This window comes from Cynoglossus semilaevis, chromosome 11 (assembly GCF_000523025.1).
Source record: "Cynoglossus semilaevis isolate Cse_v1.0 chromosome 11, Cse_v1.0, whole genome shotgun sequence".
In the NCBI taxonomy this organism is placed as follows: domain Eukaryota; kingdom Metazoa; phylum Chordata; class Actinopteri; order Pleuronectiformes; family Cynoglossidae; genus Cynoglossus; species Cynoglossus semilaevis.
This window is the reverse complement of record NC_024317.1, coordinates 19,648,675-19,662,568: the sequence shown is the minus strand read 5'-3', so window position 1 is coordinate 19,662,568 and position 13,894 is coordinate 19,648,675. Positions and strand designations below refer to the sequence as shown.

At 42.9% G+C, this 13,894-nt stretch overlaps 2 protein-coding genes across 3 annotated transcripts in view; one reads left to right on the top strand and one right to left on the bottom strand.

Moving 5' to 3' along the window:
* LOC103386792 (serine/threonine-protein kinase 4-like) overlaps positions 1-9,841 on the top strand; it is an 11,176-nt gene extending 1,335 nt beyond the window's left edge. The window contains exons 3-11 of one of the 2 annotated variants that reach the window (XM_008321205.3): positions 781-909; positions 1,039-1,153; positions 2,006-2,170; positions 2,306-2,473; positions 2,557-2,694; positions 2,982-3,116; positions 3,213-3,411; positions 5,069-5,235; positions 7,510-9,841. In XM_008321205.3, the coding sequence (XP_008319427.1) occupies positions 781-909; positions 1,039-1,153; positions 2,006-2,170; positions 2,306-2,473; positions 2,557-2,694; positions 2,982-3,116; positions 3,213-3,411; positions 5,069-5,235; positions 7,510-7,674 (1,381 nt within the window). In that variant the 3' untranslated portion in view covers positions 7,675-9,841. Of the gene's footprint in view, positions 1-780; positions 910-1,038; positions 1,154-2,005; positions 2,171-2,305; positions 2,474-2,556; positions 2,695-2,981; positions 3,117-3,212; positions 3,412-5,068; positions 5,239-7,509 lie in introns of both variants that reach the window. The other variant, XM_008321203.3, reaches the window with a different exon arrangement.
* A 2,143-nt stretch (positions 9,842-11,984) lies between these two features.
* LOC103386802 (potassium voltage-gated channel subfamily B member 1) overlaps positions 11,985-13,894 on the bottom strand; it is a 7,108-nt gene continuing 5,198 nt past the window's right edge. Inside the window, exons 8-9 of the mRNA XM_025060076.1 lie at positions 13,222-13,324; positions 11,985-12,974 (exon numbers count right to left, since the gene is read on the bottom strand). Coding sequence (XP_024915844.1) covers positions 12,555-12,974; positions 13,222-13,324 — 523 coding nt within the window. The 3' untranslated portion in view covers positions 11,985-12,554. The remainder of the gene's footprint in view (positions 12,975-13,221; positions 13,325-13,894) is intronic.

Sequence of the window (13,894 nt, the reverse complement as noted above, 5' to 3'; positions counted from 1 at the left end):
TTCTTGGTCGTTCTGTTTGTGCCATCATTACTGACTGTGGTCTCTCTGAATAAATCGGTCAGTGATAAGCTACGATGGTCGGTCAGTGATAAGCTACGTCCCTCTCTGCTCATGAACAGGAACTCAACTAACTTCCTGTTCCGAGAGAGAATGAGTGATGCTGTAATTGTGTTTGTGTGTGTGTGTGTACGCCTGTACTTTTGTGTGTGTGTATGCCCATGTCTCGGTTGTCCCATAGTGTAGCGGTTAGCACGTCTGCCTTTCAAGCAGAGCGTCCTGGGTTTGATTCCTAAGGGAACCACGTACTTGGTGCCTCCAAGGGGCAACACAAGAATTAAAAAAAAAATAAAATCAAAACTTTGTACTGTTTTACAGAGTGTTTAATTATTATTTGCATTTAAATATATATACATATGTTTTTGTATATGTTTTATTGTTTATGTACTTGACAAAAAGAGAGGTCATAAAATCTACATCATCGTCTGCTTCTGGTTCTCCACTTCACTATTTTGACAGAAGTCTGTAAACCACCTCCACACCAAACCTGGTAGAGAAAAGCAGTGATTTAATTTGACCAGGACCTCCATCACTGAGTTCTGATGCTATTTTGTGACTTCACTGTTTAAAATCCTCTGTTCACAGATATCTCGGTGACAAAATCACCGAATTTATCTATGCACTTTGGTGTTTTGGAGGTCGAGTGGTTTACAGACATCTGAAGCAGGTCAGAGAGCTACTGTAAAGTCTTATTTTTCATCCGTATGTCTTTGCGTGTCACAGATCCTATGGCAGCGTTTTTAAGGCAAACTACAAAGAGACGGGAGAGATTGTAGCAATCAAACAGGTTCCTGTGGAGTCAGATCTTCAGGAGATCATCAAGGAGATCTCCATCATGCAGCAGTGTAACAGGTCGTGTTCACAACAATGTCAAAGTAGTCAGACACAGTGTCTGTGTGCGCTTTTGATAATTAATGTCTCCTCCGGTCCATAGTGTCTGTGTGTGTGCTTTTGATAATTAATGTCTCCTCCGGTCTTCAGTCCTCATGTGGTCAGGTACTACGGCAGCTACTTCAAAAACAGCGACCTGTGGATTGTCATGGAATACTGTGGAGCCGGATCGGTGTCTGACATCATCAGGATACGCAACAAGACGGTAATGTGACACTCACACACACACAGACACACAGAGCTTTGGTTTGCGCTGATTACCGTTTGCAGTCATACCAGAAGAGAGTAAAACTATAAAATGACACTGGAATAAAGTTGACTAATTATATACAAAATCACTTAAAATACAAGGTTATTTCTGTCCATTTTAAAATACCTTCATCTGTTTAGGTATTTAATTGAATCTAAAATAGGAATCAAATTTTGTTCTCTATGTTACTGTCCAACAAACCTTTGTAACAACCTCATTCTTCCAAACCAAAGTCCATTGAGAATAACAGTGGATTTATCTAGAGACTTCAGTCTCAGCTAAAATCACTGATTTTCCCTATGGACTTTGGTCTGATCTAAAAATCACTGATTTTCTCTATGGACTTTGGTCTGTTCTAAAATCACTGATTTTCTCTATGGACTCTGGTCTGAACTAAAATCACTGATTTTCTCTATAGACCTTGGTCTGAGCTAAAATCACTGATTTTCTCCATGGACTTTGGTCTGAGCTAAAATCACTGATTTTCTCTATGGTCTTTGGTCTGTGAGCTAAAATCACTGATTTTCTCTATGGACTCTGGTCTGAACTAAAATCACTGATTTTCTCTATAGACCTTGGTCTGAGCTAAAATCACTGATTTTCTCTATAGACCTTGGTCTGAGCTAAAATCACTGATTTTCTCCATGGACTTTGGTCTGAGCTAAAATCACTGATTTTCTCTATGGACTTTGGTGTGACAGAGTGAGGTTTAAGAGCCCCGGCCTCTAACAGCATTATTATCATTAAAAATGTGTCAGTCGTGGCCGTTGTGGTTTCTGTGCTGATGTGTCTGTTGGTGTCGTGTAGCTGACAGAGGAGGAGATCGCCGCCATCGTACAATCCACCCTGAAGGGTCTGGAGTATCTTCACTTCATGAGAAAAATCCACAGAGACATCAAAGCGGGAAATATCTTGTTGAACGCTGAGGGTCAGGCCAAACTGGCCGACTTCGGTGTCGCGGGACAGCTAACGGTAAGAAGCTTTGCAGACAGGGCAGCAGAAGGTCAAACATGTAGAGCAGCGGAACTGGACTGGAGGAACCAGGAACCATTTTGTTTTGTCAGAACAGAAGAAACAATGAGACCTGTCCTGCTCCTTGTTGTCCAGGACACCATGGCCAAGAGAAACACAGTGATTGGAACACCGTTCTGGATGGCTCCAGAGGTCATCCAAGAGATTGGATACAACTGCGTGGCTGATATTTGGTCTCTGGGAATTACGGCTATTGAGATGGCCGAGGGCAAGCCCCCCTACGCAGACATTCATCCAATGAGGGTCCGTTTAAAGACGGGAAGTTTGTTTAGCACCAGAGTGTGGTTTACCGTCGGGGTTTTCACTGAACTATCTCTTCCTTGCAGGCCATCTTCATGATTCCCACAAACCCTCCACCCACATTTCGAAATCCCAATCTATGGTCCCCGGCGTTCCGGGACTTTGTGGAACAGTGTTTGGTGAAAAACCCAGAAAAAAGAGCGACTGCCACACAGCTGTTACAGGTACAACGTTTGCGAGTCAAACGGTTAAACCAATGATTTAAACATGATTTTGATTTTGTCCAAAATATTGCTAATAGCTTTTATTATTTATCTTTTAATAATAGCTAAAACTACCCGTTAGCAGTTAGCCTAGCAAAAATAAAATTAGCATGATAAATGTCTACGCATCGTCTTAAACAAGACTAATTGTTGAGCTAAATAAATTAGCACGATAAATGTCTACGCATCGTCTTAAACAGCACAAAAAGAAGTAATAGTTGTAGGACATGTTTCCTTCTTGTTTGTAGCATCCATTCATCAAATCAGCCAAACCCAGCTCCATCCTCCGATCGTTGATCACAGACGCCATGGAGATCAAATTGAAGAGACAGGAGGAGGCAGAGCAACGGGAACAGGACGCAGACGATGACGAGGACAACTCGGTACAGACGTGGCCATTCTCAATCGAGAACCTGTGTGTTCTCCTAATGGAACCTTAACCTCTGAGTGCTTCTCCCCCCCTGCCCCTCCTCTGTCAGGACGAAGACGAAGTGGACCAGGGAACAATGGTGAGGGCCGGGACAGGAGACTCTGGAACCATCCTGGTAACGGGCTCACTGAGTGGAACAGCTCGCACCATGATCGGACCCGAGGACACCGGAACCATGCAGTCTCAGCTTGGGACGATGGTCATTAACTCTGATGAGGAGGACCAGGAGGAGGATGGAACCATGAAGAGTAAGTTTCTCCATTCTCTTCTCTTCTCTTTCCATCTCAAAGTCCTGACCAAATCTGCTCGGGCAGTTGAGGAAAATCAAAAGACGAAGACAAAAACCGGCAAAGGAATAAAACAAGATCGAAAGATCATTTCTTTGAATATTTAGTCAAGGTCCTTTGGGTCTTGGGTCCAGGGTTTTCTCGGTCCTAAAAGTTTTTGATTAGAATATCTTCTGACAAATTATGTGCTGAAATGATAAGTCAACCTATGCAGTATCGGTGAGCGCCAGCAGAGGGCGCGGTTAGTCTGAGGATCCGAATCTTTCCCAGCACCTCCTCATTGTTTGAGCGATTAATGAGCTACAGTCTACTGAGAGGGGAACTTCTCTGTCTTTGCTGAGTTGGCCGGAGAGTAGTTGTCTGGGATTAGTTAAAAAAAACAAAAAACAAAGAAGAAACAAATTAAAACCACAAAGAAAGTGGACATGAACACCCACCAGGGGGAGCAGTGGGTGGGTGTAGCTGGAGCTTTATTGGACAAGTCTGTGTCCTGAATATGGCCCAGTGGGAGCGACAAACCACTGAGAGCTGGGTTTGATTCACAGCTTTAATAAAGCTGCTGTGCCATCACGTCCAGTCGCACAGGAGAGCTTTAAATCTGAGGCTGGACGTTAACGTTCTGCTGCGGGTACTTCAGATCCTGTTGCTTAGAACCAAACCTCTGAAGAACCAGCGTCAGACTTCGATGTCAGTGTGGTACTGAGCTGCTTCTTGAACTCTGTGGACTGTCCTTAATTAAGTCTGTGCAGCTCAGACAACCCCCATGTTAATACATAGTTAGTCTGGGACGTTAGCTAGAAGTTAGCGTTAGCTGGAAGTTCAAGTAAATACATAACTGAATAATAAAGACACAGAGGAACACAGAGGAGTGTTGGGGACAGAGTTAGGGACCGGTGAGCAGATTTCCGCTGACTTGAGCACCGTCTCTGAGAAGATTGACTTTGTGCCTTTGAAAATAAGAAGTGATGTCTGGGAGGGTTCCGAGAGAGAGAGAGAGAGAGAGAGAGAGAGAGAGCTGCTGTGAATAATTCATTCAAGTCCATCAGGAAAAGGAAAGTTCGAAGCAGCATTGGCCTAAGTAGTTGCAGCAGCAACATTAGCATCAGTTGTTGTAGCGGCATTAGCATCAGTAGTTGCAGCAGCAGCAACATTAGCATCAGTTGTTGTAGCGGCATTAGCATCAGTAGTTGCAGCAGCAGCAGCAGCTCAGAATTACTTCCTGACTCAGTTGCAGCAGCTCAGAATTACTTCCTGACTCCTTGCTCAGACTTCAACAACATCGACAATGTGAAACAGTCCTTTTTTTTTTTTTTAGAGTATGGTTTTAACCTGCGACCTCTGACGTGTCCCATGTTTGTCTCTCTGTACACGCAGTACGTATTAATCCTCTAATATGAAGTTAATTAATGAATTAATTAACCAATCCCATAAGCACGGCGCTTCAATTCAGCGTTTCACTTCGTGAAATAGCGCCAGATAGCGCCGAGTTCCCGGTGCCGTCTTCAGTTGTAGCTAGTTTTGTTTAAGCGGTTACAGAACAGGATGTGGTGGACTCAGCTGAGCTGAGCTGAGGTGAGATGTTTGGTTCATCACTGCTGCTGCTCTGTTGTCTCCATAGGACGAGATGAGACCATGCAGCCCGCCAAACCGTCTTTCCTGGAGTACTTCGAACAGAAGGAGAAGGAGGCCAACAGTCGGAATGATGAGGGAGGAGGAGGAGGAGGAGGAGGAGGAGGAGACAACAACGCCCTCAACAGGAGGTTGCCTGCTGATGGAGATCTGGAGGTGGTGAGAAGAAGGAGGAACGCTTTCTTTCCCCTCTCTCTCTCTCTCTCTCTCTCTCTCCCCCCCCCCCCCCCCCCCCCCCCCCCCTCCCTCCCCCTCCCCTCTCTGTGATAACTCTAGTATGCAGGTCTGCTGGTAACTCAAGCATCCAATTTAAAGGGCCGGTCTGGGAGTTGAGTCCACAGCAAAGGCCTCATAATTGGCATCCTTCTGGTCTTATTAGGGGAGAAGGTTCTGGGCTGGATCCCTGAGCCGGAGCTCAGCCTTTATTGGAGCTGTGTGTGTGTGTGTGTGTGAGCAGAAACACACACGTAGAGAAAACACAGACACACACCGTCGCTCATCACCGAGCCTCTGTTCTCAGGCAGCCAATTAAAGTAATTAACAACCTTAAATGAAATTTAATTGGTCTCAACATAACTCAGGTTACAACTGTGCAATTAAAATGAAAGTTTAATCGCCGAGAGTAAGCAACGCGTTGAGTTAGTCTGCTCCGTTTCAATTAGCGTTAATTAGGCCGCGTGATGCGTGACTTAATTGTTGGTTCATCGCTGAGAAATAAAAATGTCACTGACCCAGGATGAATCACATGACAACTAATTAACTGGGATTAGACTAGAGATTAGGGTTTATTTCACAGCTGTTTGACTCTGAAAATGGAAGTTCAGTTTGCTGCTTTTTTTTAAACCTCTGGATCCAATGTCATCTGAAACTGAAACCAGATTCTTTTTTTTCTGGATTCCTAGTTGTTCAGAGTCAGTTATGAAAAGTCTTCATGGTGAGTTGGTCAAACAAGAAGTCAGGGAAGAGTGAAGTGGTCAACAGGTGCTGACAACAGGAAGAACAAGTCTTGTGTCCACAAGATGTCCATGGGACGACCGGGCTCAAACAACACAATATTCTGCTGCTGAATACACCCCAGCCAGGGCTGAGCTGCTGCCCCCTGGAGGCACCAAACTTGCCGAGCAGGTTGTTCGTGAAATCGTGTGGATGAAGTCCAGTCTGAGTGATGCTTCTTCGGTCACATCTCCTGTAAATCCTCAGGAAAAATATGCATTAATATCACGCTCATGCCAAGTCAGCATTTAATCGGGTAATGAGGGCCACAGTACTAGATAGGACTGTTTTTTTTTTTTTTTTGTTTTTTTTTTTGTTTTTTTTTTAAAAAAAAATCCAGTTGAAGTTTAAAGTGAAGCTGCTGCAGATCCGTTAGATCTTGAAGAACTGTGTCAGGATCTGATCTCTAGCGGTCAGGAGACTCAGTCGATCACTGATAAACTGATCTGAAGTCTTTATTCGGATCGCTTAAAAAAAAAAAAAAGTCCCAGAAGTTCTGCTCTGACCCCCCTGGAGTCGCGTTGCCCCTCTGTCAGACCATCTCCTGCTCCTGCCCTTTTTTTTTCCCCACGTCTGTCCAGTGGAGCAGGACGCCGCCGCTGTTATTTTAGCTTCATTGATTGGTGGGTAATAAATAGAGCTGCTGGTAAAAGCTGAGAGGAGGAGGAGGTGGAACCTCCAGGGACCTTCAAGAACAGGAACCAGGTTTCTATCCGAGACCTTTTCCACAGATCGGACACGTTGATGAGTGCAGCCTTTGAGAGTCTCTGTCACACCGCGGGGGTATTTTTACATCGCATTAAAGATTTTTTTTTAAATGCACTGGTACCGATTGATTTCAGGTCAGAATATAATCTACACCGGTGAAGGTGAGTGGATTTTATCTGCAGCTGTGAGGTCACTTCCTGTTCATTTTTAACAAACTGTATCGGGAGCTTCTGTAACTGAAGGTCCACCAAGGTACCAGCGTGATTGTTTGGCGTTCTTCCTAGTCCTTGTTCCTCCTCAGGGTGATGGCGTTCTTCCTAGTCCTTGTTCCTCCAGATCTATGGTTTTGAAAACCAGATTATTTTTCTCCAGTTCCCGCAATGATAACAAATATGTACTGTTGACACTTAGTGGACACTTAGTGGACACTTAGTGGACCCCAGTTCTGGTTCTGGATTGCATGTCAACGTGTGGTCTAAAATCTCAGATAACAAAAGACCTGGGACATTCTAGTATATTCTAGTCTGAAGATTAAAGTACTAAAGAAGACCATGGTCTAGAAAATGCATTTGCCGGAGTAAAGCATTAGAAAAACTGTTCCAGAGACCAGAGAAAACTTCAAGAGTCTAGAGTTGAGGACAAGGAAACAAACCTGCTCAAGAGGCTGGAGGACAAACACAATGTTGCTCAACGTCACACTAATGCTGGTTGTGTTTTTTGTTTTTGCAGATTAGCACGTGGTCTGTGGAGGAGCTAAGGCTCAGACTGGCCTCTCTAGACCCCCAGATGGAGCAGGAGATTGAGGAGATTCGCCAGAGGTACCAGGCCAAGAGGCAGCCCATCGTGGATGCCATCGAGGCCAAGAAACGACAGCAGCAGCAGCAGAACTTCTGAGGGGCTGCTTAGAGATCCTTAAATCCAGAACTTTTGAGGATTTTTTTTTTGTAATCCTGCTCCAGAGCAGATTTTGTAACCAGTTCTCTGACTGGGGTTTTTCAGATCAGGGGAAGTTTCAGAGGAAACGGTTTATTGAAAAAGAAAGGGTTAGTTGGGAGCTCAACAGATTCTGGTCAGTCCCAGTTTTTTTTTTTTTTTTTTTTTTAATCTGGATTTCCGAGACAAAAAAAGGTCTTTAAATGTTTCAGTTTTCCTCTTCTACTAGTAATATTCTTCAACACTGATGTTTGCTGGACTGTCCCGCACCGTCTTAACGTTTCAGCCTACGTTTCCAGCACCTCTTAAGGTGACATCCGTGTTTCAAGAAACACATTTTTTTCTTGGTATAAGTGTCTGTCTGTGTTCCAACAAAAGTTCCACAATTCCTCCAGGTATCACTGGGTGTTACACAACTTCTGGTTCCTGTGGTGCAAGCACTTCTGACCTAGATATTTGAAATCGGAAATCAAAGGACTTAATCATTCTGGACCAGACATTAGGATTTATGAACTAAAGACCCCAGACAAGGGGTCTGGGGTCTGGGTTTTTGGACTGATGAGATGATAGACTAGTCTGGAGTCTAACCTAGAAACAGTCTTGGAATAAAGACCAGAAGACTTGGTTACCTTGAATTTGAGACTAGGAAAAATCTGAAACTGCTTTGAAGTAGAAAAGGTCTAATGGTTTAATTTATTCCTTGTTTCTAAGGATGTTATGGTTGATGGTACAATTTATAGTTCCTGGTACGAGTGGGGAAAAAGTGTTATTTGTACGTTGGTACTGATCAGCGGAGAACTGATGCTACTGGTTTTTGATCCCTTTGACAAGTCTTTGCTGCTGTTGTTTTGACTTTGCTTCACTTCACAAGTTGAAAAGTTTCTATTCTGGACTGAATCGGTTTGACTGCTTCATATCTTTCCTTCATTACATTCCTCCTCTGAGTTGCTTTGATGCTTCACACAAGGTGAAGTTCACCTCTGCAGTTCTACAGAGGAGCTGTTGCTGCAGCTGAGTCTCTCAGGTCAGAAAAAAAAAAAAAACTCAGGTCTGTAAATATGGGTGCTTCGGAGAATTATTCCTAATCTGATCAATCATCTCAATAAAGGTACATTTCAGGATTTAAGAAGTTGATTTGTATGAGGTAAAAAAAAAATAAAAGGCTCTAACGTCCAAGAGAAATATAGCGATGACTAAATCATGCCTTAGAGAATCGTTGGTCCATTGCTGCCTCCGTTACAAATGTTCAAATGTGTTTGTGACTACGCTGTTTGAAATTCTTTTTTGAAATTGGATTTACCTCAATGGCACAAACTGAACACAGGAGGCAGCATTGGACCAGCAGCTACTTTGTTTGCTAGCTGACATTATCTCTGTGTTCTTTGGTCTGTGAGCTAAAATCACTGATTTTCTCTATGGACTTTGGTCTGAGCTAAAATCACTGATTTTCTCACATTTAAGTTTTTTTTCCAAGGTTTTAGACTTGTATCTTTTTTTTTTACCTTGTTCAATCAAATTATCTTTTATAAACCTGTACAGATAAGGGAATGCTGTATTTTTTTGGATATATATTTTAAAAGTACACAAGCAATTACCCAATTACCCACAAGTCCTGTTCTTACTTCCTGTTTCCTGTGGTCCACAGTGAATAAAGACTGCTTCACAAAGGGCTAGACTGCAGCCCACGTAGTTGGATGTAAATTGGGTGAGACGTTTTTGCAGCCACTCACACAGTTTATCTGGTTTCTTTTTTTCCCGTAATGGTACTTGAATATGTAACGGTTTTGTGTGCAGCCAATAGGAGGCGCCTCCTCAGGTCATAGGTTGTTTGACTCAGCCTAGTTTTAACATAAACACCAGGGCCAGTTCTCGTTAGTCCTACTGTTTTTTTTACATGGTCACTTTTGTAGAGCAGTTATTTTTGTTTATTTTGGTTGCTGTGCGCACAAAGCTGTTTGTTCTTGTGTTTCTTCTGAGCTGAAACTTTTTTTTTTTTTTGATAAGTCCTGTCTCTGGTGCCTGCTGTTTTTAGGAATGTGAATTGATGCATTTTATGTTTCATTTCATTCTTTGGTTTGGTTTGTTAAATTCATAAAATGAAAATAAAGATCAGGAGAGAGAAAAAAAATGGACATTTTACCTTTGTGTTTAACAAATGTTTGGTTTCACCACAGTGTTTGAGAGCAAATATTTTCACAGAGGATCACACCAAGGTCCATAGAGAAAATAAGTGATTTTAGCTCACAAACCAAAGTCCATAGAGAAATTCAGTGATTTTAGCTCACAGACCAAAGTCCATAGAGAAAATCAGTGATTTTAGCTCTAGACCAAAGTCCATAGAGAAAATCAGTGATTTTAGCTCTAGACCAAAGTCCATAGAGAAAATCAGTGATTTTAGCTCACAGACCAAAGTCCATAGAGAAATTCAGTGATTTTAGCTCACAGACCAAAGTCCATAGAGAAAATCAGTGATTTTAGCTCACAGACCAAAGTCCATAGAGAAAATCAGTGATTTTAGCTCACAGACCAAAGTCCATAGAGAAAATCAGTGATTTTAGCTCACAGACCAAAGTCCATAGAGAAAATCAGTGATTTTAGCTCACAGACCAAAGTCCATAGAGAAGATCAGAGATTTTAGCTCACAAATCAAAGTCCATAGAGAAATTCAGGGATTTTAACTCAGACCAAAGTCCATAGAGAAAATCAGTGATTTTAACTCTAGACCAAAGTCCATAGAGACATTCAGTGATTTTAGCTCAGACCAAAGTCCATAGAGACATTCAGTGATTTTAGCTCAGACCAAAGTCCATAGAGAAATTCAGTAATTTTAGCTCACGCCAAATGAATGATTTTAAGACTCCATAGAGAAAAGTCTGGTTGTGTTACTGAATACCCGAATAACCCTAAACACTGAAAATAGCAAACAGGTAAGCAAGGTAAAATCACAGATTTCCTCCACCACGAGATTTGGTTTAGATTATTTATCACATTAATCTGTTTGATGTTTTTGTTGTGGCTCAGAGCCTAAAGCGTCTAAAGTGTCTGATGATGATCACGTTTCTGAAATTCTCTTCCTGCTGCTGCGTCCACTGACAATCAACAACCTTGGACGATTTATTTATTCATGTTATTTCTTCCAGACTCGGATTGTTCCTGGATTGTCTTCATAGTGACCTTGATCCTTAGCCAAAATAGCTGATATTAATTTTTAATTACCAGACTGCAAAATCTGACGTGTTTGTGTTCGTCGGAGCTCCTTTCAGGCTAACCTTTCGCTGTCTTCCTAGCCAATTTTGCCATGCTTTGGCATTTTAGTTGTTTGGGTGTCATTGCCCATTTGTGTATTTCTGGACTTTTGGAAATTTCTGATATATATTTTTCATACTTTTTCATGTTGTTATATTTTCTCTTGGGAATTTCTGATAGAGTATATTTTTCATACTTTTTCATGTTGTTATTTGGTCAGATATATTTGCACAAATCTTTCTTAGCTTTTTTGCGCTAATTTAAACCAAGCTATAAGCTAACTTGTAGCATTTTCAACTAGTGTTGCTACAAAATATACCAACGCCAACTTTACCTTTTCCTTTGTTGTAATTTTGAATTTTTTACACTTTTTTTCACAATCTGGTAACAGTCTTCAAGTTGACATATGCATAAAAAAACAGTTCAAACCTGAAAACAGATTAAAAAAAACCAGTCTGACTGAAGTACAGGAGGAAGTCTTTCCTTAAAACAGATAAACAATAGAACACATTTTGTTGTTCTATTGTTGTTGTATCGTGACTAGTTTGCTATTTGCTTTGTGTTAAAACTGAACAACAAAGTCCTGGATATAAAAACCCAACAGTCCTTTCCAAAACGCAGTAGGTGTCTGTAACACAATTTCTAAGATGCAAAGCTACAACTGAAGTCAGAAGACGAAGGTACAAGGCAAACGGTGACAGCAGACTGTGTTTAGCCTAGCCTCGTAAGAGACTGGCTAATGCACACAATGCAATAATCAGCTAGTCAGCAGCCATTAGCTTAGCACAGTGGTTCTCAATTTTTATCTGTCATGCTCCCTCCCCCCCCCCCTCCTTTGGGGACAGAAATGTTTTCACCCCCCCTCCAGATAACAACAGTTTGTTATCTGTGTATGGGTTGCTGCCACCTAGTGGACTGGAGGCTTGTTATCAATACTCAAGCATTACAGCAGTGATACACTTATGTCCAGTGTGCCATATTCCATTGGAAGACCCTCATGCTCCCCCCAACCCCCCCCCCCCCGCAGTAGCAGCACTAAAAGAGCAAATAGTTCCTGGTACTTTTTCTTGGTCTTGTCAGTAGTTCATGCAGTCGAAGCGTTGTTCATAGTTCATAGGCATTATATGTCTAAATAGTTCCCCCAATTTTTCCGGTAGAGGAAAAAGTTTCTGGTACTATTCCATGGTAATAGTTCCAGTGGGAAAGAGAACACAGTTCCTCATACGGTATGCATAGTACCCCATTCAGCAGGTTCCTGGTACTGGCTCTATTTTCTGCAGCACATCTGCAAGGTAGTATTTATCCTAATTTTTAAATAAGTTTCTGGTTCTAGTTCTTGCTGAAGGAACATACACGGTACTTTTTTCATTTAATATTTTCTCTCAAGGGAAGAGCACACACAGTTCTCGGCCGAGTTTCCTCCAGAATAAGGTGCGAACAGTAGTGAAGAGCCTGTTGTAGGACTGTCCCTGGTACGTGCCTAGTTGTTGGAACTGTTTCTTTGGAGTATGAAGTGTTTTTGGAGAATTGAATTGGAAGGAAGATCATCGGTTGTTCACGATGAGTCCCTGGAAACTGCGGGTATCTGAAGGTCCCTATAGCTCCGCCTTCTTCATCTTCAGCGAAGTGAAGGACGGATGTTTCACATAGCTGTAGTTGACCACGCCTCCGTCGTCCTCCTCCATGACATCGTCACCATCTTCTTCTTCGTCATCGTGGTCCAGGAAGCAGCTGTCACCATCTGACGCCTCTTCCTCCACTTCCTGCTTCCTGCTCCTGCTGCAGTTGTCGTTCCTCACTGATGCCTCCAGCGCTTTCTGACGTCGATAAAAGTGTGAGAACTTGTTGAAGATAATGGTGATGGGCAGCGCCACCACCAGGGTGCCGCCGAGAATGCAGCCACTGGCGGCCAGTTTTCCCGCAACCGTCACCGGAACCACATCACCGTACCCCACGGTTGTCATGCTGACGGTTCCCCACCACCAGCAGGCCGGAATGGTGTCCAGACCCACGTCCTGGAAGAGAGCAACAAACAGACCAAAGTCCATAGAGAAAATCTGTGATTTTTTTTAGCTCGCGCAAAAAGTTGCTGGTCCACCGCTGCCTCCTTCGGTCATTTTTGCATCACTGCGGATTTCGAACACAGTGACGTCGCAAAATAACACCTCAGAACTTAATGATGGCGGCAGCACTGGATCACCAAGTGCTGTGCCGTCGCGGAGAGAGATCGGTTTGACCTGAATGACTGAGTTAAAGCTTCACCTCCTCGTACTCCGCAGTGTAGGCAATTCCAGAGAAGACCGAGACTCCAACGGCCAGGTAGAGCAGCAGAATTCCGACCTCACGGTAGCTGTGCTGCGGAGTAAACACACACACACACACGCGCACAGGGGAGGGCCGTTATTTATCTCTGTGTGTTATTCCTGGCTGATGTGTGAGTGTATTTTTAAAATACGTTTACACTCGCTCTTTCAGGCTTCATCAGATACGCTTGAAGCTTTGATCTAATATTAGTTTCTACACCAGGCTCAGGGTTTCAGCTTTTTTTTTATTTCTAACCTCCAGCTTTATTTAGGGAACAGTGTCAAGTGTTTCCAAGTCTGTTGTTATGACAGAGGAGAGTGAAACCTGAGCTGAGCGGCTACTCTCACACTGATGGAATCAGAAGCAGTTTTAGATGAAACTCACACCGAGGCTGCAGCAGAGACGTCTGCACTAGGGAAACTGAGCCTGGGTTTCACATTAGGTTGCGTACACACAAGCCGCTCACACACAAACCTAACCCACCGACACCGCTGGCCCACTGGTGCATCCTTTGTTCAGTTTGTGTCCTTAGCTTAAAAGTAAAAAAAAAAAAAAAACCTTTAAACTTAGAGTTGCCTTTGCGAGCTAAAATCACTGATTTTCTCTTTAGACTTTGGTCTGAACTAAAATC